General features: G+C 41.2%; 1 protein-coding gene across 10 annotated transcripts in view; it reads right to left on the bottom strand.

Moving 5' to 3' along the window:
* The window catches only part of LOC140199449 (diacylglycerol kinase beta-like), a 566317-nt gene that overhangs the window by 296940 nt on the left and 241965 nt on the right, over positions 1 to 27412 (bottom strand). For 7 of the 10 annotated variants that reach the window (XM_072261555.1, XM_072261557.1, XM_072261558.1 and 4 more), the window contains 2 exons: positions 1690 to 1739; positions 489 to 563 (listed from right to left, as the gene is read on the bottom strand). In XM_072261555.1, coding sequence (XP_072117656.1) covers positions 489 to 563; positions 1690 to 1739 — 125 coding nt within the window. Of the gene's footprint in view, positions 1 to 488; positions 564 to 1689; positions 1740 to 14999; positions 15377 to 19906; positions 20388 to 24967; positions 24987 to 27412 lie in introns of those variants that run through there. The other 3 variants (XM_072261562.1, XM_072261565.1, XM_072261564.1) reach the window with 3 other exon arrangements.

The raw sequence follows: 27412 nt of genomic DNA, 5'->3' as shown, positions 1-27412 counted from the left end.
TTTCAGGGGGGATTTTGGAGAAGATGGAGAGCGGGTGGAATGTGGAACATTTCCAGAGTGTGAAGTGAATTGGTGGACAGGAGGTTGGAGCCAGAATAGAGGATGTCCAGAAAGTGGTCCAAAATCATGGCACACCCAGTGACAAACAACAAACATGATAAGCTGTAGACATCTTAAAATAATAGAGGACTTATTGAATATATTAGGACCAGGAGGTGTACTTATGGAAATGGATTCAGAAAATAAATGATCAACAACATGAAGTAGTAAACTAAACTATTCCATGCCGAATATTTGTAGATATGTTTTGCAAAAATTATGGATGGATATGAGATTTCTACTTTTGTAAGAAACATGTTTTGCAAAGGATGCCAGAGAGTTACTGAGTACAATATAACATGGATATCATATGTGTGGTTATATAATCATGTCACGATACCATCATAGTTGCCATCAAAACATCACCTGGATTTTCATAAAACACTTACTGGCCTGAGTTCAGTAGCATCCCATTCCAAATATTCTGCAACGTGGACCATTTGGTTGATGATTCGATCTAATTCCTGAAATTAAAATTTAAAAAAGGGTTAAATAACTGATAATTTGTTTGCCTGATTAACAAAGGTGGAACTCACCTGAAGATTATATGATGGGAGAAAATTTAAAGAGAAAACCTCTCCTGCTGGTGCTAAGTGTATTGGGAAATAGTTGCTGTTTATACTTAATCCCAAAAGTTCTTAGTGGAATCAAAGGAAGTTAGAATGATCTGGTTAAACAACCTGTGCTTTATTAGCATTATTCACATTTCTGAACACTGAAATTGCAAAAGTCCCTGCCTGTCATCACGTTCAGGCATCAGACCTATGCTGCTTTCTCCCTCACTGCTAAGGTTAAGAACAAATGATTGGTTAATATGTTGTCAGGCAAACTGGGAAAATCCAACACTAGATTAGCTGAACCCAACCACATCAGTTAGGGCAGTCAAACTAAATTCAGAACTGGCCTTGGATGCCTTCCTGAAGATTTCACTACTTGATACCCTGCTTCAAATAGCATCATTCCAACACTCCCACCGCTGATTGACAACATGCCCCCCTTCACAACACATGGACCTTTCTACGTCAATTGAAAAATGAATATACTCCGATCTCAGGCTGGATAGTTCTTCACTCTCAGTATAATGACTGAAGAAATAATGCTTCATAATTTTTGTAAAATATCAACATCTGATATTTTATATGAACATCATTGTCCAAAAATATCGGTCTTCTTTTTTCTGAAAACTGATGAACAGTTGTGAAAATTGGCAATACTTCCTAGCTATTCAAATGAGTGAAAGACAGTGGTGGTAAAGGGGAAGTGTTCTGAACTGCTGTCCAGCGGCTCCTGCCGCTAAAAGTCTGTATCGACTTGGTGGGCACAGACTGGAGATTGGGTAGTTAACATTCATGTCACAAACTACATGGCATAGTAATCTCCAAACAATTTCAAAAGTTAAGGTATTTAATTATCATCTATAACTTAATTATAAAAGTTAGATCATATTTAAATTCTTCTGTTACATCAGTTGTAAACTTTAAACAAAATATTTAAAACTGTAAAAAGGATGGGCTCTTTTTTATTATTACGTTGTGGACAACAGGCTAGTCTTAAAGATTACAGCTTTAATAACTATTAAAAAATACTTACAGAGCTGTCCAGGAAACCATTTCCATCTGTATCGTAAAGTCGAAACATAACTGCCGAAGAAAATAGTAACAATATTAAAATAATTAGATGGTCTGGTGCTGAATGTGTAATATTAACTTTTACAAGCAGCATTAATAAATACTTATTTGCAACATTTATTGAAATTTTTTTTGCAATTTCACAAGCAATGGGGATGAACAAATATAAAACTTCCTCTTCAAAGCAAATCATGGTGTGATGGAAATGCTCTTTGCTGTTGTCTTGTGATTTACTTCAGAGACTTTTGAGAGGTGAAGCCAATTATTACTCTGTTCATACAACAGATAACACTAACGAGAAGCTTCTGTTGAAATGCTACTTTATTAAGACTAGCTAACACAATCTAATATGCTCCATGTTATTTCTTAAAGCAACCTTGTCTGAACCTGTTCTTGCTATTATGTTCATGTCAAAGATCGTTGTATTTTATGGTTGTTATTGCACAAAGAAAGGATAATCTGATTCATAATTAAAAGTAACAAGCAGTTGGAGAGACTATTTTCAGATTCCTGTAAGTAACTGTATAATAGGTTCAGCAGATCCCTTCCATTTCCTACCGAATTTGCTTCATTACAATCAGATTATATCAGTTGCAGTTATCAACTGAACAAAACTGATCTGTATAATATTGCTTTGTTGCTCCCAAACACAATTATTTTGTTGAAAAGATGTTGGGATATAAAGTGAACTGTATCTCACCCACAACTGAATCAAGGATGATGGTATAGCCACTACAGAACAAAAAGGGCTCAATTATATTCAAAACAGCAATAATATTCCAGACCAACACACTCCATTACAATAGTGTCACATTTTCTTCCTTTCTCATGGTTAAAAAAAACACGTAATGATGCAATGCAATTATGCTCGATAAGACAAGTAAATTTTAAAACTAACGCTACCTATTTCAGGAGACAAGGGTCTTTACTGATGTGGTTACAATGAAATGGTCTAACATGTCATTCAGTTGACCACACTGCCACGTTGAAACAGAGAGAAAAAAAACAAAACTAAATAGATCACCTCAGTATCAACCTGTGCACCAAGTATGGACGTGGCTTCCAGCCCAGTTAACATTGGAATGACCTCCTCTTAAGCATCTCTGGTCTGCTGCTTAAATTTGGACAGCAGTCGTAATTAGTCAAGCAACAGTCTGATATCGTTGTCTTCACAGAATTTTACCTGACGGAAGATGTGCCAGACTCTGTCATCATAATCCTTGGGTGCATCCTGCCCCACTGGTAGAGCAGACCCACCAGAGGTGGGTGAGCAAAGGTGTGCCTGTATGAGGAAGTGGACGTGCAAGTCCACAATACTGACTTCGGTTACTATGAATTCTCACAGCAGTGAGGCAAACATGGGCAAAGAAATCCCTTCCTGTCTACCACCTACGACTCTTCCTCAGTGGATGAATGACTGCTCTTGCATGCTCATTGACCCTTGGAAGAAGCACCAGAATGTATTCTGGTTGGGGGATCTTCAACGTCGAACACAAGTGACTTGGTGGCAGCAGCAATGACTAAGCTGACTGGGTCCATCACAGGCAGTGAGTGAACCACCATAAGGGACAAACCCGCTTGATCTCATCCTCATCGATCCTCCTGTGGCAGATACATCTTTCCACGTTAATACTGATAGCAGTGACCACAACACAATTCATGTGAAAGAGTGTCTCCCCTTAGCACTGAAGGCACTATCCAATGTGTTAACAATGATGATGTTAAATGGAATTGGCTCAGAACTGTTCCTGCAACTCAAAACTGGACATACACACAAAGGTATAAGCAACAGAAGAAATGTAACCACCAGGGGTACAGTGATAGCCGGAGCGCTCTGAAAAATCCCAGGAGATCAGCAGTTTCTGAGAGACTCAAATCATCCTGGGCAGCACCTAATTAATTAGCTTGTTTATTTCGGCTTTTTTCCTTAAAGAGGTGCTGAACATGTTTCAGAGCACTCTGGCTACCACTGCACCCCTGGTAACCACCATAATTCATAACCTGTACATTGCTCACTCTTCCATTACTGCCATGTCAGGTGATCAATTCTGGCTGAATAAAAAGTGCAGCGTGGCATGCTGGGAAATGCACTAATTATGCATAAAAATCAGCAACCACTCTGGTGAAGCTACAACACAAAACAACACTGCAGAGACCGCAGGCAACAGAGGACGTTAAGCCATCACACACAATCAAAGCCTGCAGTCCAACTGCATCTAGTGCAAATAGTGGTGAAAAATTAAACAGCAAATCGGAAAACGGGGCCCCCGGAAACTAATGATGGGATTCAGCCGTCAAGTGCTAATGATAAGGCTGGGACAACTCTAGCTGCCACAGACCAAATCTGATAAATGTTTCTTCAGGACTTGACTGGCTTGCCAGAAACTTCACCACAGCCTTCCACAGCTAATTTGATTCACATATTACCAAATACATGATACAGGGAAGGCTGTGGGACCAGACACCATGCTGGCTGGATCTGCATAATAGGGCTATCAAATTTCAAGTCAACCCATCCCAGCATGATTACAACAGAGACACCCACCCAACAGTTTGGAAAATTATCTAAGTATGCCTTGCTCACAAAAACAGGGGACAAATCCAATCTTCTACACTCAGCCTGAAGAACTTTGAGGAAGGCATTGTAGATACACTGCTGTCCTTAGATCAATGCTGGAGTCTAAAGCCTAGAACTCACTCTCCAATACCATTAGGGGATCAGTTTAACTAGAAAGCCCATAGCACTTCAAGAAGGGATCCATAATCACCTTCTCAAGAGCATGAAATGTTGGCCTTGTTAATGAATAGATAAAGAATTATAAACAGCATATCAGTAAACCGGAGTATAAACATTTCACATTATGGGTTAACTCCAACATTTATTTACAAAACCCATGAAAACAGAGTTCAAATTGATTTAATTCTTTCAGAGAAATGCAAAACATAATGTGTGAGGTAGTAGCCTGGCATTTTGTTTACTTACAGACTATTAGAAATACAAGAAAGTTGCTGTTATATCAATAGCTTTTCAACTTCTATTTTCCAATCATCAGCAGCCATAGTTCAGAGTTTCATTTTACACCTATCATAGGATAATTTGCACATTTTCGAAGTTGCTAATTGTCCTCAGTCCCGAATGAAGTTATTTTTGTGGATGAAAATCCAATTAGTTTTTTTTTTTCTGCTGCGTTCTAATCATGAACTGATTTGTCTCCTTAAATTAATGCAATTTGGACAGATTGTCGTTAACTTCATTCTTAAAAGTTTGTTAGCTGTGACCAACTGCTCATAAGAAGCTGCCCTAATCAACATGTCAGAAGGAATTCTGCACTCTCTTTATCATTTCAAGCTCACTTCGTTTTTTTCTGCTTTTGTAAAAGGCATAAGGATTCCTAAACTTGCACATTCAATTTTTGGGTGAAATAAAGTAACTTAGTTCAAAACATTCAGCAAGGGCTTCAGATGACACCATCATGGTGAGCTGGATCTCAAATAGCAATGCGATGGTGTCTAGACAGGACATGTAAGCCTACTCGCATGGTTTCAAGACAACAACCTTTCCCTCAAAGTCAGCAAAGCGAAAGAGGTGGTCAACGTCATAGAATCGGCATGGAAACAGATCCTTTGTCCAAACTCACCCATGCCAACAGTCTTGCCCAGTGAGCGAGTCCCATCCACCTGCATTTGGCCCATAGCCCTCTACACCACTCCTATCCATGTACTTGTCTAGATGGCTTTTAAACATTGTCAATGTGCCTGCCTCAATGACCATTTCTGGCAGCTCACGTGAAAAATGCACCACCCTTTCTTCAGGAAGCAAGGTGGAGCACATGTTCCTGTATGCATCAATGGTGCTGAGGTGGAGGTTGCTAGGAGCTTTCAAGTTTCTAAGTGTACATATGAGCAACAGCTTGTTATGCTCTATCCACATTGATACTATGGCTTAGAAAGTATTTTAACACATCTACTTCCTCAGAAAAGTTGGGATGCTCGGAATATCCCAGTTGACATAAATATTTATAGATTCACCACAGAAAGCATCCTACCTGGATGTATCACATCTTGGTATGACAACTTTCCCGATATCTTCCTCAAAACTTTCTACAAGATTGGTTACACATGACCTACCACACACAAAGCCATGTTGTTAATCAGTCGCTATCTATCCAAATACTTATATATCTGGTCCCTTAGAATACCTTCCAGTAACTTATCCATTACTGTTGTGAGGCTCACCAGCCTAAAATTTCCAGTTTATTTTTAGAGCCTTTCTTGAATGATGGAATAACAGCGTCTATCCTCCAATCCTACTGCACTTCATCCGTTGATAAGGATGTTATAAATATCTTTGCTAGGCCACCTGTACTTTATGCATTAACCTCCTAAAGTTCTAAGGGAACACCTTGTCAGGCCACCCTAATTTGGCTCAAGACAGCAAACACCTCCTCCTCTGTAATCTTGCTGTTGTTTTGCCTCACTTCTATAGACTGTGTCCATTTTCAAAGTAAATGCAGTTACAAAAATCCACTTAAGATCTCACCTGTCTCTTTTGGCTCCATGGATAGATGACCAAAAGAGGACCAACTGTGTCACTTGCTATCCTTTGGCTTGTAAACTATCTGTAGAATGCTTTGGGATTCCACATTACCTTGTCTGCTAGACCAATCTTATACCTTCTTTCAGGCCTCCTGATCAAGTGTTTTGTCACATTTCTTATATTCAACTACCTTATTTGTTTTCTTTCTGCCCATACCTGCTAAGTACCTCCTCCTCCTTCTTAACCAGAGCCTTAATATCTCTTGAAAACCAAGAACCTGTTATTCTTGCCTTTTATTCCAAACTCCGTACTCTGAAAATTTTACTTTTAAAATCTCCCATTTACCAAGCACTTCTTTGCCTGAAAACTACTCCCAATTCACATTTACCAGATCATTTCTGATACCACCAAAATTGGCCTTTCTCCAATTTAGAATCTCAATTCGAGAACCAGACCTATCCTTCTCTATGAATATATTGAAATTAATAGTAATATAATAACTAGATGCAAAGTGTTCCCTTAGACAAATTTCTGTCACCTGCCCTTTATCATTCCTTAATAGGAGATCTAGTATCACACGCTCTCTAGTTGGGATCTCTATGGAATGATTAAGGAAACTTTCCTGAATGTATTTGACGCACTCTATCCCAGCGGTCCCCAGCCACCGGGCTGCAGACCGGTACCGGGCCGCAAACATCTGCTACTGGGCCGTGAGGAAACAATATGAGTCAGATGCACCTTTCCTCATTCCCTGTCACGCACTGTTGAATTTGAACAGAGGGTTGCCAACTGTGCTGTATTTGCCTGGACATCCCGTATGTTGGGCTAAGTTGGTTTGTCCCGTATTTCCCCCGCTAAGGTAGAGTATTCCTATGAAACCGTTCGTGAAGCGAAGAAGCAATTACCATTAATTTATATGGGAAGAATTTTTGAGGGTTCCCAGACCCAAAATATAACCTAACAAATCGTACCAAATAACACATAAAACCGAAAATAAATAACACTAACATATAGTAAAAGCAGGAATGATATGATAAGTACACAGCCTATATAAAGTAGAAATAATGTATGTACAGTGTAGTCGGGAAGATTAAGGCAAAACCGATTTGTGGGGGAAAAAGTCAGCACATACGCGCATGCGCACACAGGTGCCCGCGCAAGGCTTCATGGTCATGGTAGTCTTATTGGGGTAAAGTGTCCCGGGATTTGACTGCTACTTTTGTCCCTTATTTGGGAGTGAGAAAGTTGGCAACCCTAACTGTAAAAGACATGTTGAGGTGAGTTTAACCCTACTTGGACACCACCCCCCGGTCGGCCGGTCCGCAAGAATATCGTCAATATTAAACCGGTCCGCGGTGCAAAAAAGGTTGGGGACCCCTGATCTATACCATCCAGGTCTTTCACAGGTTGAGAGGCCCAATTAATAAAGGAAAGTTGAAATCAACTACCATCACAACTTTGTTTCTTGCAACAATCTGCAATCTCTCTTCAAATTAGCTCCTCTAGATCCCACTGACAAGTGCGTAGTCTATAATATAATCCCATTAACACGATCATCTCTTCCTTATTCCTCAATTCCACACATGTACCCTCAGTAGACGAGCTCTCCAGCCTGTCCTGTTTAAGTACTGTCATGACATTTTCCCTGACTAGTAATGCCACACCCCCCTTTAATGTCTCCTACACTAATGGCTACAATGTCATAAACCCACATGCTGATCCAGGCCCTAAGCTTATCCGCCATCCCTACATACTCTTTGCATTGAAATAAACACAACTCAGAGCATTAATCCCACCACGCTCAACCTTTCAATTTCTGACTTTGCATGTAGGCTTAACAAATCTTTCCCCACAACCCCTCCACCATCTGACCTGGCACTCTGGTTCCCATCCCTCTGAAACTCTGGTTTACCGCCACCCCACCCCATGCAGCACTAGCAAATCTTCCCACATGGATATTAGTTCCCTTCCAGTTCAAGTGCAACTGGACAGTTACAGATACCGCCTTCGCTGGAGGAAACCCCAATGATCCAAAAATGTAAAGCCCTCCCTCCTACACCATCTCCTTAGTGATGTGTTAAACTGTATTATCTTCCTACTTCTGGCCTCACTAGCATGTGGCATTGGTAGCAACCCTGAGATCACAACCCTAGGCGTCCTGTCTTTTAAGTTAGCATCTAACTCCCTGAAGTCACTTTGCAGGACCTCGTCACACTTCCTACCCATGTTATTGGTACTAACATGAACCATGGCCTCTGGCTGCTCACTCTCCCATTTAAGAATGCCGTGGACTCGACCGGAGATGTCCCTGATCCTATCACCTAGGATGCAACATACCATCCAGGCATCTCAGTCTCATCCCCAGAACCTTTTGTCTGTTCCCCTAACCATTAAATCCCTTATCACTACAGCTCACCTCTTCTCCTCCTTCCCCTTCTGAGGCACAGAGCCAGACTCAGTATCAATTACCTGATTGCTGTGGCTTTCCTCTGCTAAGTCATCTCCACCCAACAGTATCCAATGTGGTATACTTGTATGGATGACATGCAAATCAACATTTTTCACTATATCTCAGTACATTTGACAATAATAAGGTAATAACCAATTACCAAAAGTCAAAAAGGTTGTTGACAAGGTAATTCTCAACAATCCAGTTTACTTTCTACAACAATGTGAAAGATGTGAAGGATGCACTGCAGAGTTACACAGGTGATGGATAACACTGGTATGCAGTTTCAGGCTGAACTGAACTGAAATTTTGAATGTGCATCAGAAGCAAAACTTTGGTTAAATGGATTGTTCTATTTCCTTACTAAAATAGGAGCTGTATCGAGAAGCTACGCAGAGAAAGCTATTGCTGGAATACTGCCTTTGGAATTTCTCCATTGCATGGTCATTAGTGGGAACATTATGGGGGCAAAATCTCCCACATTCCAAAGACGTACAAGCTAGTAGGCCAATTGGTCACATAAGTCTATTTAGGTGGCATGGGCTCGTTGGGCTGGAAGGGCCTGCACCTTGCGGACTCTCTAAATAAAATAAAACTGCATCCTCCTCTTCAACCAAGTCCCATATTAATGACGTATCAATATGTCATTAATGGTTACTCATGATACATCGATACATCATGAGACTTTGAATGGTCAGCAACACCATCATTGGATCACACAACTGTTAAAAAAAAATGCTAATGGCAAACTAGATGTGCCCGTTTTGACTAACGATACTCGTGCTTCTATGCTCCTCATATCCCATTCGAAAATATCATAAATGCAAAGAATGCACTATCTGAACAATGAGAAACAGACATGGAAGGAGCTCTAAGCATCAGAACTCTATGTTGTGAATTCTTGCTGTTACACATCTCTTTCATAAGTAATTTGATTGACTGCATAGAAAAGCTTGTGACATAATTATTCTAAATTCCCAGTCTACACTCCTCCTAATCTAATTGCTTAGACTAGAATTGTATAATTAACAGTTTTTGCTAACAAATACTGAGAAGTCAGTACACTGTAAATTAAAACTTTCATGAAACAGAAGTTATGATTCAAATCATGGTTGACAACAGGAGACAGGCAATTCTAATTACCATGTGCAGCAAAACACACATTTAACATTCAGTGATGAACTTTTCCTGTTTAATAACTGCAGCTCAATGATCACAGCAGTGGAGAACAACCTCAGTCTGAAAATCTCATGTCACAGTTCAGTAATGTAGAAACAACATAATTAAATGGATTGACAACAACATCTCATCCACATCACCATTAGCACAGGTGCACCACAAGGCTGTGTGCTTAGCCCCCTGCTCGACTCACTTTATACTTATGACTGTGAGGCTAAGTACAGCTCCAATGCCATATTTAAGTTTTCTGATAACACCACTGTTGTTGGCTGAATCAACAAGGAGATGAGTAGGCAACCATGAGGAAATCTGCAGATGCTGGAATTTCAAACAGCACACATAAAAGTTGTGGCAAACACAGCAGGCCAGGCAGCATCTATAGGAAGAGGTACAGTCCACGTTTCGGGCTGAGACCCTTCGTCAGGAGATGAGTAGGCTCTATTTTCTAAGGAAGCTGAGATCCTTCCATGTGTGCCTGAAACGTCGACTGTACTTTTTTTTCCCCCCAAAGGTGCTGCCTGGCCTGCTGAGTTCCTCCAGTATTCTGTGTGTGTTGGTTTTCCGTCTGTCTGTTCTGTCTTGGCTGGGGTAGAGTTAAACCCCAGCCTTGGTGTACTTCTGTAAGCCGAAACACTGAGGTACCTGATTCAACTACTTCCTTCACTTTTCTCAAATATTACAGCCATTAATCTTTCAACATTAACTTTACAATATACTCTGCCTTTCTAGCAGATTGCGCTCTGCATCAGCGAGCCAAACACAAACTTTACAGAGATCTGCAGCAAACTGTGGGAAGTTGGAAGTTTGTGCCCCTTATTTAAGAAAGGAGGTGCTAGCATTGGAGAAGGTCCAAAGGCGGTTCATGAGATTGATCCCGGAAATGAAACTGCGAAGGTATGAGAAGCATTTGATGGCTCTTGGCCTGTATTCCCTGGAGTTTAGAAAAAGAGGGGGGTCTCATTGAAATCTATTGAATATTGAAAGGCCTAGATACAGTGGATGTGGAGAGGATGTTTCCTATCAATGGTGAGTCTAGAACGAGAGCCTGCAACTCGGAATAATACAAGGCCATCCCTTTAAAAACAGAGATAAGGAAGAATTTCTTGAGCCAGAGGGTGTCAAATCTGTGGAGACCAAGTTATTAGATATATTTAAAGTGGAGGTTGATAAGTTCTTGAGAATTCATGGTGTCAAAGGTTACAGGGAGAAGGCAGGAGACGGATAATAAATCAGCCATGATGGAATGGCAGACCAGACTCAATGGACCAAGTGGTCTAATTATGCACCTACATCTCATGGACACAACCTTACTTGGCCAATGGAATTTACAGCAGTTTGCTGTAGTTCCTCCCCACATCAAAACACATCGTGTTCTCATGTGAGTTCTTTCTTGGCCTGTACAATGAATGAATCATCAACTCTCATCAAATAACTGTTCTCTCCCAGGTGTGTATGAATGTCTGCAGTTGAGCATTTATCAGCTCAGATTTTGGTGCCTTCATTTCTTTCACATGGAATCCAATCTCCACAAACCACTAAGCTTGTCCCAAATGTGGTAAGACAGTGAACAAGCTCCAGCTGCTGCTTTAGCCATTCTCCAATAAAATCTGCCAGCAATCCTCACAGCGCCCCATCAAAGGATCTGTTGATAGTTCAGTACACACTTGGCCCAATCCCGTGTACCTGTGGCTTGTTTTTTCATTAGGAAGACATGGAGCCTCTGCCATGTTAGATAATCTAAGTATCATAGGTACAGACTCATTGGGGCTTGAAGAGATTCTATATCACAATCAGTTTCACGGGTTTATGATAAATCTATAGAAAATACATGTCTCCCATTGTATTAGTGAAACCCTCAAGCTCAAAACAACACTCACAAAATACTAGAGGAATTCAGCAAGTCACGTAGCATCTATGCAAATGAATAAACAGTCAATATTTTGTGCTGAGATCCTTCTTCAGCACTAGACACCAGAATCAAAAAGTGGTGGGAGGGGAAGGAGGATAGCTCGATGGTGATAGGTGAAGCCAGGTGGGTGGAAAGGTAAAGGGCTGGAGAAGAAGGGGAAGAGTAGAGAAGAATAGAGGAAGAGTGGCACATGAGGGAAATTTTTCTTATATCAGAAGGAGAAATCGATATTCATACCATCAGGCTGGAGGTGACCCAGACAGAATATAAGGTGTTGCTCCTCCACTCTGAGGGTGGCCTCATCGTGGCACAAGAGGAGGCCACGGACCGACACGTCAGAATGGGAATGGGAATTGGAATTAAAATGTTTGGCCACCGGGAAGTTCCGCTGTTGGCAGATGGAGTGGAAGTACTTGATGAAGCAGTCCAATTTACAAATCACAACCAAAGGCCTTTTTTTTAAAACCTCTGAGTGCAGTAAGTCTCGCTCTGATCACACTTCCTATTGGTGCAGGATGGCTGCTTCAAGTCACCTTTGAGGTCTCTCTGCTTTCATACAAGTCACTTAGTAATGGGCCAGCTCCAATAAATACTGCAGAAGTAACCAATGGGTCAGGCAGCATTTGTGCAGGATGAAGCAAAATTAGTACGTCTGCTCAATGATCCTTTCAACAGAGAAAGGAGTAGTTAGAAATCATGTTTTAGGTTGTAGAGAAGGGTAGGCAAGAAGATGACACAGGGGAAGTTTTTATGAACCGGAGACCGAGAGGAGTGTAAGTTGCACAAGTGATGATGGTGCTGGCTCAGAGAGGGAGGTGAAGGCTTGTGGATGGCAGCTGACCTGTGTGGAGTAGCAGATGAATGGAGACTAAGGAGAAGGGGAAATCACTATGTTATAATGAACAGAGCAGATTGGTGGAAAACTGAAACAAAGAGAATGCTGGAAAAATGCAGCAAGTTTTGGTATCATCTTTCGAAAGAGAAAAATAAAATGAATATTACAGGTTGGTGTCCTTTTAGCAGGATAGCCATTCCCAATACAAAATTTGAAAGCTGGTTATCTGAAACATAGAAAACCTACAGCACAATACAGGCCCTTCAGCCCACAATGCTGTGCTGAACATGTACTTACTTTAGAAATTACCTCGGGTGACACACAGCCCTCTATTTTTCTAAGCTCTGTTTACCTATCCAGGAGTCTCTTAAAAGACCCTATCATATCCACCTCCACCACTGTCGCCAGCAGCCCATTGCACGCACTCACCACTCTCTGCGTAAAAAACTTACCCCTGACATCTCTTCTGTACCTACTTTCAAGCACCTTAAAACTGTGCTCTCTCGTGTTAGTCATGAAGTTGTTGAATTCTGAGAGTATAACATGCCTATCTGATGTAATATGTCTTATTTATATTTCTCCCATTGTTATCTGGAGAAAAAAGCTGTGATATTTAGCTTCTACCTGATGATGAAAAGTCCAAATACTATGTTGCCATCCTTTCAGTTTTAAGTCTGTATCTTTAAATCCAGGGCACCTTATTGTTTTCCCTGTTCACTCATATCCTATAGTGTCATTAATTCACAACTGAACCGTTTTAGCATGCAGCATGTAGAAGAGATTCTAGCAGCTGCCTCCCATTCTAAATCTGGTTTAGGATTTTAGTGGCACTACTGCTCCATCTAGTGGCAACTATGATAATGGCAGACAGGGGAGAACAAATTGCAGCAGGCACCTCAGAATGAACACAGTTGATTTCTATCCAGCCATTTGTATCAAACTTCTCTGATTTTATTCACTATCATTTAATGCCAATAGTAATGACTGACATGAATTGGTTGGAATAATTTAAATGAAATGTGTATTTAAATGCTTAGATTGGAATTATTGCCTTTTTTCCAACTGTTTTCTGTCCATTCTTCAACCCAGATACTTACCCACCCCCCCACAACCCCAGTCACTACAGCTTCTCTCCTCAACCTTGCATATCCTCCTGAAGTAGTTATTCAGTGTCACAGTGCAAGGTGAAATCCATGCCCACATTTGTTTGTAACAAGGAGTTGCACTCCTGGCTGGAAACCATTCAGTGCTTGAATCATTGGTAAAACACTCTGGTAACACGCACAATGAACATAATGATTTGCCAAGAAGTCTTGAATACCCTCTAGAGCAGGAGTGGTCAACCTCTTACATTCCATGCGTCAATTTTTTCACGCACGAGTTCATTTGCGATTTTTTCACGCACGAGTTCTATATTAACATATTCTTACAAGAATTGAATGGGGGTACAAGAGTTGTATGGTGCATCTGAACTCGTGAGTGAAAATATTGACACATGGAATGTAAAAGGTTGGCCACCCCTGCTCTAGAACATGCACCTAGCCCAAATCTGCAGAACATGCCTGAAGCAGTGTGAAAGTCACTGAATAGGAAATGGGTCCTCTTTTGGATCCCAGGGTCAGTATGTCATAAATTACAGCACCTCAACTACACCAGAAATAATATAACCAAACTCCATCTTTCACATTTACTCCCATCTTACTGCACTACATGACAACCCTGCTCTCTCTCCCCGCCCCCACCCCGCCAACATATTACTATGACAAGAAAGCACCTTGCTCTAATTCAACTGATTCAGAGCTAATGCTGTGAAGTGTATCCATTTTTAAATCTGCCTGCCTTTAGGGGATTACTGCTTTATAAACAAGTAAAAGTTCTTGGAACAAATTGTTCCTTCCAAAATAAACATAATTCACATTGGCAATCAAAGTCAATTAATGTGCAATTTGTTTTCAGCCTTATTCCCATATTTTGTTTAGATATTTTTAAATATTATGAATACAGGTTCATTAATTTAATTCTCCAGTCACCAATTTCAATCAGTTACTCCACCCACCTCCTCAGCCTTAACCTGAGCAGACTATGCATTACCCAATTTAATTCACCATGACTAGAATTCTTCACCTTTGTAGCTTTGCCTGTCTCTGGTCTTCCTCAACCCTTTGCTGTGACAGGCCTCATTCTTGTCTTTGTTAGTTCCAGCCTCTTCCAATTTGTTGTCTATTTAATATTTAAGTAATATTTGAATGATCTTGTATATATATATTTGTTGATTAAGCAATCCTATTTGTTTAAATAATTCATTTTGAGTTATATGTATAAATATGTGAAATGCATACATCATCACACTAACACACGCGTACCTCGCTTAAAAGTAAGCCCGAAGTTAGACCCGCTCTTTCAGACTCTCGTGCCTTTCTTTGAATTAGTTTAATGTTCTGAAATTACAAAACATAACATTGGCAACGAGGTATATTTAAAATGAACCCAAGATGGCTATCGATCTTTTGAAGAGCAGCGAGACATTCAAACTAAAACAAAATGCAGCAAGGAATGGAAAAATAAGCAGCCCAGCACATGCAAACTGCCAAGCTTAAAAAAAAGACAGTAAGTGGGTTCATAAAGAGCGAATACTGGTTGATAATATTCATAATAAAAGCAGAAATGGCTGACTATGTCAGGAAAATTGACATTTGATTACACAAAAGATAACTGGAATAGGTATACTGAGCTAATTCAACAACATTCTTAAGCAAGTGCAGTAGCCAATGAGAAATATGTAAAATTTTGCTGGATGCATGGGGTTTAAAGGTATACAGTTTGCTTTGCTCCAACTGCTTCTGATGCTTCGAAACAGGCATCAGAATTGAGCTTTGCTGATATTGTGAAAGTAATGCAGGAACATTTACATAGAACATAGAATAGTACAGCACAGTATGGGCCCTTCGGCCCACAATGTTGTGCCGACCCTCAAACCCTGCCTCCCATATAACCACCCACCTCCATATACCTGTCTAGTAGTCTCCTAAATTTCACTAGTGTATCTGCCTCCACCACTGACTCAGGCAGTGCATTCCACGCACCAACCACTCTCTGAGTAAAACACCTTCCTCTAATATCCCCCTTGAACTTCCCTTACCTTTACCTTAAAGCCATGTCCTCTTGTATTGAGTAGTGGTGCCCTGGGGAAGAGACACTGGCTATCCACTCTATCTATTCCTCTTAATATCTTGTATACCTCTATCATGTCTCCTCTCATTCTCCTCCTCTCCAAAGAGTAAAGCCCTAGCTCCGTTAAACTCTGATCATAATGCATACTCTCTAAACCAGGCAGCATCCTGGTAAATCTTCTCTGTACCCACTTCCACATCCTTCCTATAGTGAGGCAACCAGAACTGGACACAGTACTCCGAGTGTGGCCTAACCAGAGTTTTATAGAGCTGCATCATTACCTCGCAACTCTTAAACTCCATCCCTCAACTTATGAAAGCTAACACCCCATAAGTTTTCTTAACTACCCAATCTACCTGTGAGGCAACTTTTAGGGATCTGTGGACATGTACCCCGAGATCCCTCTGCTCCTCCACACTACCAAGTATCCTGCCATTTACTTTGTACTCTGCCTTGGAGTTTGTCCTTCCAAATTGTATCACCTCACACTTCTCCGGGTTGAACTCCATCTGCCACTTCTCAGCCCACTTCTGCATCCTATCAATGTCTCTCTGCAATCTTTGACAATTCTCTACACTATCTACAACACCACCAACCTTTGTGTCATCTGCAAACTTGCCAACAAACCCTTCTACCCCCACATCCAGGTTGTTAATAAAAATCACAAAAAGTAGAGATCCCAGAACAGACCCTTGTGGAACACCACTAGTCACAACCCTCCAATCTGAATGTACTCCCTCCACCATGACCCTCTGTCTTCTGTAGGCAAGCCAATTCTGAATCCACCTGGCCAAACTTCCCTGGATCCCATGCCTTCTGACTTTCTGAATAAGCCTACCGTGTGGAACCTTGTCGAATGCCTTACTAAAATCCATATAGATCACATCCACTGCACTACCCTCATCTATATGCCTGGTCACCTCCTCAAAGAACTCTATCAGGCTTGTTAGACATGATCTGCCCTTCACAAAACCATGCTGACTGTCCCTGATCAGACCATGATTCTCTAAATGCCCATAGATCCTATCTCTAAGAATCTTTTCCATCAGCTTTCCCACCACAGACGTAAGGCTCACTGGTCTATAATTACCCGGACTATCCCTACTACCTTTTTTGAACAAGGGGACAACATTCGCCTCCCTCCAATCCTCCAGTACCTTTCCCATGGACAACGAGGACATAAAGGTCCTAGCCAGAGGCTCAGCAATCTCTTCCCTCGCCTCGTGGAGCAGCCTGGGGAATATTCCGTTAGGCCCTGGAGACTTATTTAGAACTGCAACTATTGTTGATTGCAGAATGCTTTAGGTTTTTGTAAGCATAATCAAAAGGGAGTCCATTTCAGCTTATGTGGCTGAATTGAAGAGATTGTCTGAGCATCGTCAGTTCAATGATAGGCTTAACGATTCACTAAGGTATCATTTAGTTTGTGAATCTTACAAGAAAACATTCAAAAATGGCTCCTCATGAAGCACAACTTGCATTTAAAAGAGCAGCTGAAGTTGTTGTATCAACACAAACAGCAGACACAGAGTCAATTGAGTTGCAGTCAGGAATGAAAGTGAGTGTTATGACAGAGCAGGTCTGCCACAAAGGAGACCAAGATGTCCCTGATGATGCAGTGGTGGGATGGCAAGCCGCAGGAAAATAAAAGTGTTCAAAACAAAAAGGAATGGCTTGCACTCACACACAATGGCTCCTTTTTCAGCCAAGCATGATGGGTCTGACAACGAGCGATGGGACACCGCGGATTCAGAAGATGAGTGGTATGCAGCCCCGGGTGCTGATCCAAAGACACGAGAACCCCCTGCTGAGCCAGCGACACCGCACCAGATGTCGGGTGTCACGACTCTTCTGGACGGGTTCCTGACTGTCCAGCAGGAACAGGAGGAACAGCTGATCCAGGAATTAAGGGAGCCGAAAGCCCGTCTAACGATGCTACTTCAGCCAGAGGACATGGGGAGAACCATAGCAGTTCCTGCTATCACTTAAGATCTGCAGAAAGTTCCAGCCCAAGGCTACCCCGACCAGCCCCGACACTCTCTTCAGGCAGGTGAAGGAGGTGCAATGCAGGAGGCCATTGTGAGACACAGAGACCTCACTTACAGAACAGAGCAAGATGGAGAGGACATTAGATACTATTTGCGGCACTTTGAGTGCTTGGTTAGGACTTGGGCTTGGCCAGAGGGACAGTAGGCCTGCCAGTTCATCCCACTATTGATGGGGAAAGTGCTTGAGGTCTACTCTGTGATGGACGAGGAGCCATCCAACCAGTATCCTCAGTTGAAGGAGGCTCTCCTTGCCAAGTTTAACATCTCTCCAGAGACCTACCGGTTGAAGTTCTGAGCCCATTCTACACCACCAGGGCAGTCATCAAATGAGACCTACAACCCAGCTGAAGGGACTGTATTGCCGCTGGGTGAAACCAGAGCTCTGGACCAAGGATAACAGAGAGGTCATCATGTTGGAGCTGCTGCTGTAAGGAGACGACCGTACATGGGTACAGGAACCTGAACCTGCAAATGGCTTAGCTGCAGCCCAGCACCTGAATGCCTGGAGAAGGGTTGTCTGGCCAGTTTCAATCCAGCCATGGAAGCAGAGGACAGCCACTATGAGTATAGGTACTCTGGGACCTACAGACAGTGTGCGAGGTTGTAGTGGAGGCAATTGGGAACACATCTGGGTCTACACAGGAGAAAGACAGCAGTTTGCTGTTTGCCTCTTCTGTTAACCGCCAGGACACAAAGCTTCTTGTCGTCCTCTGAAGCACCCAGAACTGTCAAGCTACTGTTATGTTCCCCGAGAGGGGGAGGAAATAGAGCTGGTGGCCTGTGAACATTCTAAGGGAGAGGGAGAGGAAATTACTTGTGGCAGATCTGCAGATCCGGTCTAAGCAGAAACCAGCCTGGCCAAACAAACTGTGTTACCGATGTGTCAGGGACTGGCATTCACCAGTCATCACGTTCCCTTACTGCTGCAGAGAAAAATTATGCACAGATTAACAGAGAGGCCTTGAGTCTGGTTTAGGATGTAAAACAAAACCAGTACTTGTCTGGAAAAGAGTGTACCCTCTTTACTGATCACCAGCCACCAGAGTCCATATTCAACCCATAGAAGGGAGTTCCACTAACATCAGCAGCACAAATGCAGAGATGGCTGTTTTTCTTACAGGACACAATTACAAGATCAAATTCAAGAGGACAACTAATCATGGAAATGTTGATCAATTATTCCGTTTGCCCTCGGAAAAGGGAATACTGGAAACGTTTATAAATCAAAAGACACTTCTCTTGACGTATTCTCCCCAGTGCAAATTGGAAATCTCTCTATTACAGCAGATATGATCAAAAGGGAAATCAGAAAAGACCCCAAACTGTCGCAGGTCCACATGGCCACCCAAAATGGCTGGAATGTGCAGCAGAAGCTCTTGTTCCCCCATTTTTACCACTGCTGAGATGAATTTGTCCTAGACAGCATTTGCCTTACGTAAGAATTGAAAGTTGTTCTACCATCCAAGCTGAGAGCTGAAGTGCTGGAGGAACTACATGCTGGTCACCTAGGTGTAGTCAAGATGAGAGCATTGGCTCGAAGCTTTATCTGGTGGTCTGGGGTAGATCAACAGATGGAACAGCTTGCCATGCACTGTTTGGGACGATCAGCGCCTCTCCATCCCTGGGATTGGTCTACATTGCCCCGGCAGAGGGTTTGTGAGGATTTTGCCAAACTGTTTCATGAGCACAAATTTCTTGGTAGCAGTGGATGCAGCTACAAAGCGGCCAGATGTGTTCCCAATTGCCTCCACTACAACCTCGCACACTGTTAATGTATTGAGAAGCCTCTTTGCAAGGACTGGTGTTCCAGAACACTTAGTCAGTGACAATGGATCAGTTTGTTGCAGAACAGTTTCAATCATTCCTAAAAATGAATAGAAGACATATTACATCTGCTCTGTACTATCCAGCTACAAATGGTTTGGCGGAAAAGTTTGTTCCAGAGTTTAAAGAATGCACTGCAAGCAATGTCAGCAGAACACACCACACAAACACTAAATCAGAAGCTCCTTGCATACCGTAATGCAGCACATTCCACAACAACAACTCACCAGCTATGCTGTTCCTGGGCCGTCCCTTGTGTTCATGCTTGGATCTCCTCAAACCCAACCTCAGGAGGAGTATGAAGGACAAACAGCTGAGACAAGTTGAAGGCTCCTCAAACAAAAAGATTTGATGTTTCACTCCTGGACAAGCAGTCCTGGCGAGGGACTACAGGGGTGATCAAAAGTGGGTACTCGGAAAGATTAAGGACAGAACTAGCCCACTCTCCTACACGGAGTACGTTGTGTCTGATATCATCTGGAGACAACGCATTGATCAGCTGAGGAGAGCAGTCAATTGTTAGAGAAGGAAGTTGGTTACTGGTATCAGAACTATTTGCTGCACTCTCAGGGTCTACTCCTACAATCACTATGGAGGAGGCCTCAGAACCTGAGATTGTTTCACAGCCACAAGTCTCACCTGCCAAGCAGAGTGATTCCCCCTTGTCAGGAAAGATGTTATCCCACAAGAATAAGAAATTCCTCACAGCAATTAAGTTTTTAGGTCTGAATGGGACACTTTAAATTTAATATACTGTGGAGATCTGTATACAGTAGCTGTATTATATGGTATACTGTGTATATAATTGAGATGCATTCTATATTGAGTTGGAATTTATAGCTAAGCAGGAAGCAGTGTTGTCAAATTAATATTTAAGTAATATTTGAGTGATCATGAATATATTATTGGTTGAGTAAACATTCTTGTTCATTTAAATAATTAATTACTGGTAATATGTATAAATACATCAATTGCGTACATCATCAAGCTACCACGTGATACATGCATGCCTCAGTTAAAGTAAATCTGAAGTTAGACTCTCATTCCTGGACTCCCATGTCTTCATTTGAATTAGTTTAATATTTTGAAGTTACTAAACATAACAAAATTCATCTCTTGCAGCTTGCCCATGTTTGACCTTCTGTAAAGCTGATCTCATGCAAGATCTGTAGCCCATGAGTTTGACTATAACCTAGAAATGCTGACACAGAATTTTACAGTCTAGGTTTTCCTGATCAGGCAACACCTATACTTTAAAATTCTCTTCCTTATTTTCAAATCCCTCCAGCAGCCTTGGCAATTGAAGTACTGCCATAATATCTACTATCAATATCTACTATCACGGTACTCCTTCATTCTGGCCCATCATGCATCTATTCATTTAACCCCTCTACAATGATGATTAGACTTTCCAGTTCATAGACCTTAAACTTTGGAACTCCCTCCTAAATTTCGCTGTCTTTCTTTGCTCCTTAAAAGTGGATGTGATTTAATTCTCACTCAATAACAATATTGCCCAATGCCCTGGGACATTTTATGATATTAAAAGGGATACATAACTGTTATGGATATTTTTAAAGTTACAGGTGAAGAAATTCTCATTTTAATATTTCACTACATCTTATTTATCCCATGTGAAAGAACACAAACAGATGTATTAATTCCTACAACTAATGAGGTATATGTGCACTGAGGGAGATGAAATTTAGAGTCATAGAGCACTACAGCACGGAAACAGGCCCTTCAGCCCAGCCAGTCTATGACAAACGATTATTCTACTAGTCCCATTGAGCTGCACCTGGATCATAACCCTCCATACCACTCCCAAACACGTACTAATCCAAGTTTCTCTTAAATTTGTGACAGAAGAGGAAACACAAAGAGAAAATGTATGATTCCTGTGAGGAATCCTGGATTAAACTGAGATATTACAAACAATGTGAAATCTCAGTGTTGATATATCACAACATTGGTAATGCCTTCTAAATAAGTCTTCATTTTTAACTCATTCCCACGTCTACCAACAAAAGGATTTCAAAAGATCCTCCTATTTTCTGGCACAGAAAGTAACAGAAATAAAATAAATTGCGTATAGTAGAAATTTCTAAGAGCCGAACCCATTCCAACATGGCCAAACATTTTAATTCTGCTTCTCATTCCCATTTTGCCACGTCGATCCATGGCCTCCTCTTGTGCCAAGAAGAGTGGAGGAGCAGCATCTTATATTCTGTAACCTCCAAAATGATGGTATGAATATCAATTTCTACTTCCAGCCCCCAACCCTTTCCTCTATTCTCCACTCTGACCAATTACTTCTCCCTGGCTTTCTCTTCCTTCCCTTTCTCCTATGGTCCACTCTCCACTCTTTATCAGATTTTTTTTCTCTCCAGCCCTTGACCTTTCCCACCCACATGGCTTGACCTATCACCTTCCAGCTAGCCTCTTTTCCCTCACCCCACCTTTTCATTCTGGCATCTTCCCCCTTCCTTCTCAGTCCCGAAGAAGCATCTTGGCCTGAAACCTCGACTGTTTATTCTTTTCCATTGATGCTGTCTGACACTTCTTTGGATATCTAGCATCTATAGAATTTCTCGTGTTTGTAGTTCATAGAAATGTTTAAATAACATTAATAGTCTTAATGCTGTAACCTTATATTAATATAATTGTAATAATACATATTTTAAAACATCTAATGCCTTATTTGACTAACATTTTAAGTATTGCTTGACCAAGTCAGATTTTAAATCACAATCGACTAACTTCTGCAATGTGCTTTGATTGCTTGCCTTCTCTACAGTATGATAATCCCACGCTGATTGCGGTGGTACCCCTCTGGAATAAAACAAATCAATTTCATTTCCTTTATCTGCAGTAGGTGTACATTTAATACACAAAAGGTGAGATTAATTCTCTGTGTTCAGATGTATTTACAAGTGGAAAGTGCAAACATATTTCAAACCTTAAATGTTTAAAAAAATTGGATGTGACAGCAGAGTAAAGGAAAAAGCATCCTCTACTATCTAAGAAAATCTAAAATTAAAACTTAATGCAAAAATCATAAATAGTGAGTTACTATTTTGTCCCAGGGCAAGCATTAGCAGGGAAGGTAGGCTGTTGGAGGGGTGTTAGCAGACATCAGCTTCTCCAACTTCTTGTGGTTCCCTTCTATTTGTGCAACAAATCCACTGCATTGCAAGGCAAACTTCTCTGGTCAGGCATGAAATGGCAGACTCTGTGATGCTGCATGTAACTATCAGTCTACACATTTTAAATTGGATTATTGTCATCAATTTCCATGTTGCCTCCATTGTCACTGCAGTTCACAGCAGGTTACAGCAAATTTAACTCAAAGTCAAAAACACAATAAATGTACATTTTGTGGCAGTGTGGTCACCTCCAAATCCAAGTCTAACAAATTTCTGAGGAACAGATATATCCAGAGCAACAATATCAGCATTAAAATTCTTGTGCATATATTGAATATAATTGATGTACCCTTTACTTTGAACTAAATACTGGTTACATGGCATAAATGTAGCTTTTATTTATGACAGAACTTTGAACTGAGCTTGAGATTTGCACAATATATGGCAACTATGAGGCATATTTCATGCAGCCAAGTTGTCCAACGTACCCTCTGCCTCACTATTAAACTGAAGCAAAACATAAAAAACATGGAAGTATAAATGAAAACAACTCAGGTTTGAAATCAGTGTTGAGAAATTTAAGTGATAAACATTGACAGTTAGTCCTATTTTCAGTATGCTTTTATTTTGGAGGCAGATTACCAAAATGAATCATACAAGGCCACTTCCAAGTAGCTAATGCCTAGAAATGTCAATGGATCTGCTCTGGAATCAGAAATGAAAGAAAACTGTGGCATGGCACTTCATAAATTCTCAAGCTTCTTACAACACCCTCCATAGCAAAGGCCGACAAGATAATTTGCATAACCACATTTTCTTCAATAAAAGTACCAACAGTCGCCATTTTATTTGTCAAAACCCTCTTGATAATTCAAGAATTGGAATTGTTTTATTATTGTCACATGGACCAAAGTACAGTGAAAAGCTCGTCTTGCAAACTGTTCATACAGATCAATTCATTACACAGTTTATTGAAGGTGCATACAAGTTAAAACGACAACAAAGTGCAGGCTAAAGTGTAACAGCTACGGAAAAAAGATCAGCACAGGCAGACAATAAGGGGCAAGGTCATATCAAGATGGATTGTGAGGTCAATAAGCACACAGAAACCATAAGAGGAATCTATTTAATAGTGCCAATATCACCTCTCAGCATTATACCACAAATGGTATTTTGATAACTGACATCACAGCTTTTCAAAGGTTAATGTAAGACAAATGTTAATCTAATCTAACCTAAAATATATTAAGTAGTGCAAGTAAAACAGTCTTGGATAATTCTTGAAACACTGAAACTGGCATTGTTATTCTTTCTCTGCAGTTCTTCAGGAATCACATCATGTCAAGCAAGGATAAATAACTGCTCTCTTTTAAAACCATTTCTCTCTGCTAAAGCTTCATGATCCAGTGGAAGAATTGCAATTGAAATACATCTTTTTCTAATAATCTTTGTTTCCATGTCTATCTATTCCTGTTTCAGTAATTTTCAACTGGATGCAAAAACAAATTGAACTGAGATAACTGAAACTGTTTAAAGCACTTCACTTCTGCACAAGGATAAAAAAAAAGGTAGCTCTTACACAATTACATTCTCCCTGCCCACCACACATTTTCTGGAGAATACAGATGTGAAAGCCCAAAATCTGACCAACGGGTTTTCAATACAATAGGACTACTGGATTCAGTCGCCTCTCCATTCAGCCTACCATGTCCATGCTGACCACCAAGCCCTCCTTTACACTAATCCGATACAATTCCATTATTTTTCCCACATTCCCATCAACTCTCTCTAAATTCTGTTACTCTTCTGCACTCTAGGGGCAATTTATAGTAGCCAATTAGTAAAACAACCCTGTGGGAGGAAACTGGAGTACTGGGGGCGGGGGGGGGGGGGGGGAGAGACCAACATGAGAACGTGCAAATTCCACACAGACAGCATCAGAAATCACCATCCAACCTGGGCCATTGCTGGTATGAGGCAGCAGCTCTACAAGCTAAGCCACTGGGAAATATGTAGTTGGAACCTTATAACTGAGCTCTCACATTTGGGAGCTCAACATTTCATCTAAAGGCTTTGGTGTTATTCTGTTGAGCTGCACACAACAAGCAGGAGGCTGAACCCCTGGAAGGGACGATGAATTACCTACGGTTCGGTATGCTGATTTTCTTTTGCTGATGCAACAACTCTACAGGAGTTCTGTGTGCATAGAGTTGGTTCAAGCTGTAGACTTCTCCAGGGAGCAGTGTGGCAGCTGCTGAAGACCTTTTGTTGACTTCATTGTGAGGCCATATCCAGCTGTCATTAACATGCATTCCCTGTGCACAAGAAACCACACAGTTGTGGACACAGCTCATTATCATAGAAACCAGGAAACCCTCCAAGAAGTCAGTCTATACTCTGCACTGCCTCATTAAAATAGCCATATAATCAAAGACCTCTCCTATTCTGGCCATTCTCTACTCTACCCCACCTCCCTTCAGGTGGAAGATACAAAAGCCTTAAAGCACATACAACCAGGCTCATGGACAGCTTCTACCCCCCTTTTTTAAGACTTTTGAACAGTTCCCTAGTACAATAAGAGAGACTCTTGACCTCATAATCCATCACATTATGGCCTTGCGCCTTACCGTCTGATCGCACTGCACTTTCTCTGCAACCATTAAACTTTACTCTGCATTGCTTTCCCTCATCGTGCTAACTCAACGTCCTGCTGTAGCACAATGATCTGTATGGATGGCAGGCAAAACGAAGAGTTTCACTATCTTATTACACATGACAATAATAGTTTTACATCCAAGTCTTACCAAGCAGAAGACGCTGGCTGCTTCCCATTGAGTATTGCAAAAGGGTAATCGCTACGACTTAACATTAGGAGTATGAACCACTTTCATTCCCTTTTGCCTGAAACCAGCTGGTGGAAACACATTTTCAGGATTTAAGCTAAACACATCAGCAAATATTTTCAGAAAAACAACCTGGCATGTGAGACGAGATTAGGTATCTTCCGATAATTTATTTTTGTTCTTGCCAAAGACAAATGAGTACGTACAATTTGCATTTCAATTGGCTTTGCATATGACCTGGATGATTATATGAACTATTTATAATCCTGCATCAACCTTAGAATAAAACTGCCCAGGAGGATGCTATTCAACCCACTGACAGTTTACTCTTTAAGAGGAGCTGGTACACACCCCTGCCTTCCCCATACATTTAGAACTATTTTCCTTTTCAAGATGTTAACCTAAATCCCTTCAGAATTCGTCTACTTGAACTGTGCCTATCACCCCAACAGGAAGTACATTCTGAATGCTAGGTATTCAATGAAACCCATGTTCTTTTGCACATCATTTTAAATCTTTTCAGGTTCTCAACCCCCTCAGTCACTGAATACAGTTTCTAGTTATTTACTGCATCTACCCCATTCCTATTTAAAACATGCTAAGCTGTTATGCTCCTCATAGTACTGAAAACAAGCAGTTTCTCCACCTAACTCTGAATCCTTATCACCAGAATCATTTTATTAAACTCCTTTCTTTTTCTCCTCTCTCTCAGCAAACCTTTCAATGTGCAGTACCCAGAGTTAGCCACAATATTTCTAGCCAGAATTGGACAAATTATTTTTTTATTGGTTTATTGTAACCATTTGGTTCTGTTTCATTTTATTTAAAGATGAGCATTATTTGTCACGTATACATCGAAGCATACAGGTGCAATGCAAAACAGCATTTGTGTTAACAACCAAGACAACCCGAGGATGTGCTGGGGGCAGCCTGCAAATGTTGCCTTACTTCCGCCGTCAATGTAGCATACCCACAACTCGTATGTCTGGGATGTGAGAGGAAACCGGAGCACCAGGAGGAAACCAATGCAAACATGGGGAGAACGTACTGTACAAACACCTTGCAAACAGCAGCAGGAACTAAACATTGTTCACGATGTAAAGCGTTACTCTAACCACTATGCCACTGCGCCACCCTTATGCCTTTATAAATACAATTTCAAGATTGGATATGCTTCATTCTGATCTGTTTTGGCTAACTTGTCCTGCCACCTTTAAAAATTTACGCACTAACATTGTGGACCTTACACACTCTTCATAATGGTATTGTTTAATGTATATTTTCTCTTATTCCCCCAACCAAGATGTAAACCTCCCTTCTGAATTTCATCTGCCACAGATACGCTTTTCTAAAAACAATAAGATGCAGGAGCAGAATTAGGCCATTCGGCCCAATGAGTCTATTCCATCATTTCATTATGGCTGATCCATTTTCATCTCAACCTCATTCTCCTGCCTTCTCCCCATAACCTTTCACACCCTGACTAATCAAGAACCTATCAACCTCTGCCTTAAATGCACCCAGTGGCCTAGCCTCCACAGTCACCTGTGCTACAAGTTTCACAGATTCATCACCCTCTGGCTAAAGAAGTTCCTCCTCATCTCTGTTCGAAATGGATGTCCCTCTATTTTGAGGTTGTGCCTCCTGGTTCTCCACTCCTCCACCAAATGAAGCATCCTCTTCACATTCACTCTATCTGGGCCTTTCAACATTTGATAAGTTTCAATGAGATCCCTCTCATTCT

This window comes from Mobula birostris, chromosome 6, assembly GCF_030028105.1.
Source record: "Mobula birostris isolate sMobBir1 chromosome 6, sMobBir1.hap1, whole genome shotgun sequence".
Classification (NCBI taxonomy): Eukaryota; Metazoa; Chordata; class Chondrichthyes; order Myliobatiformes; family Myliobatidae; genus Mobula; species Mobula birostris.
This window is presented reverse-complemented; position numbering and strand designations above follow the sequence as displayed.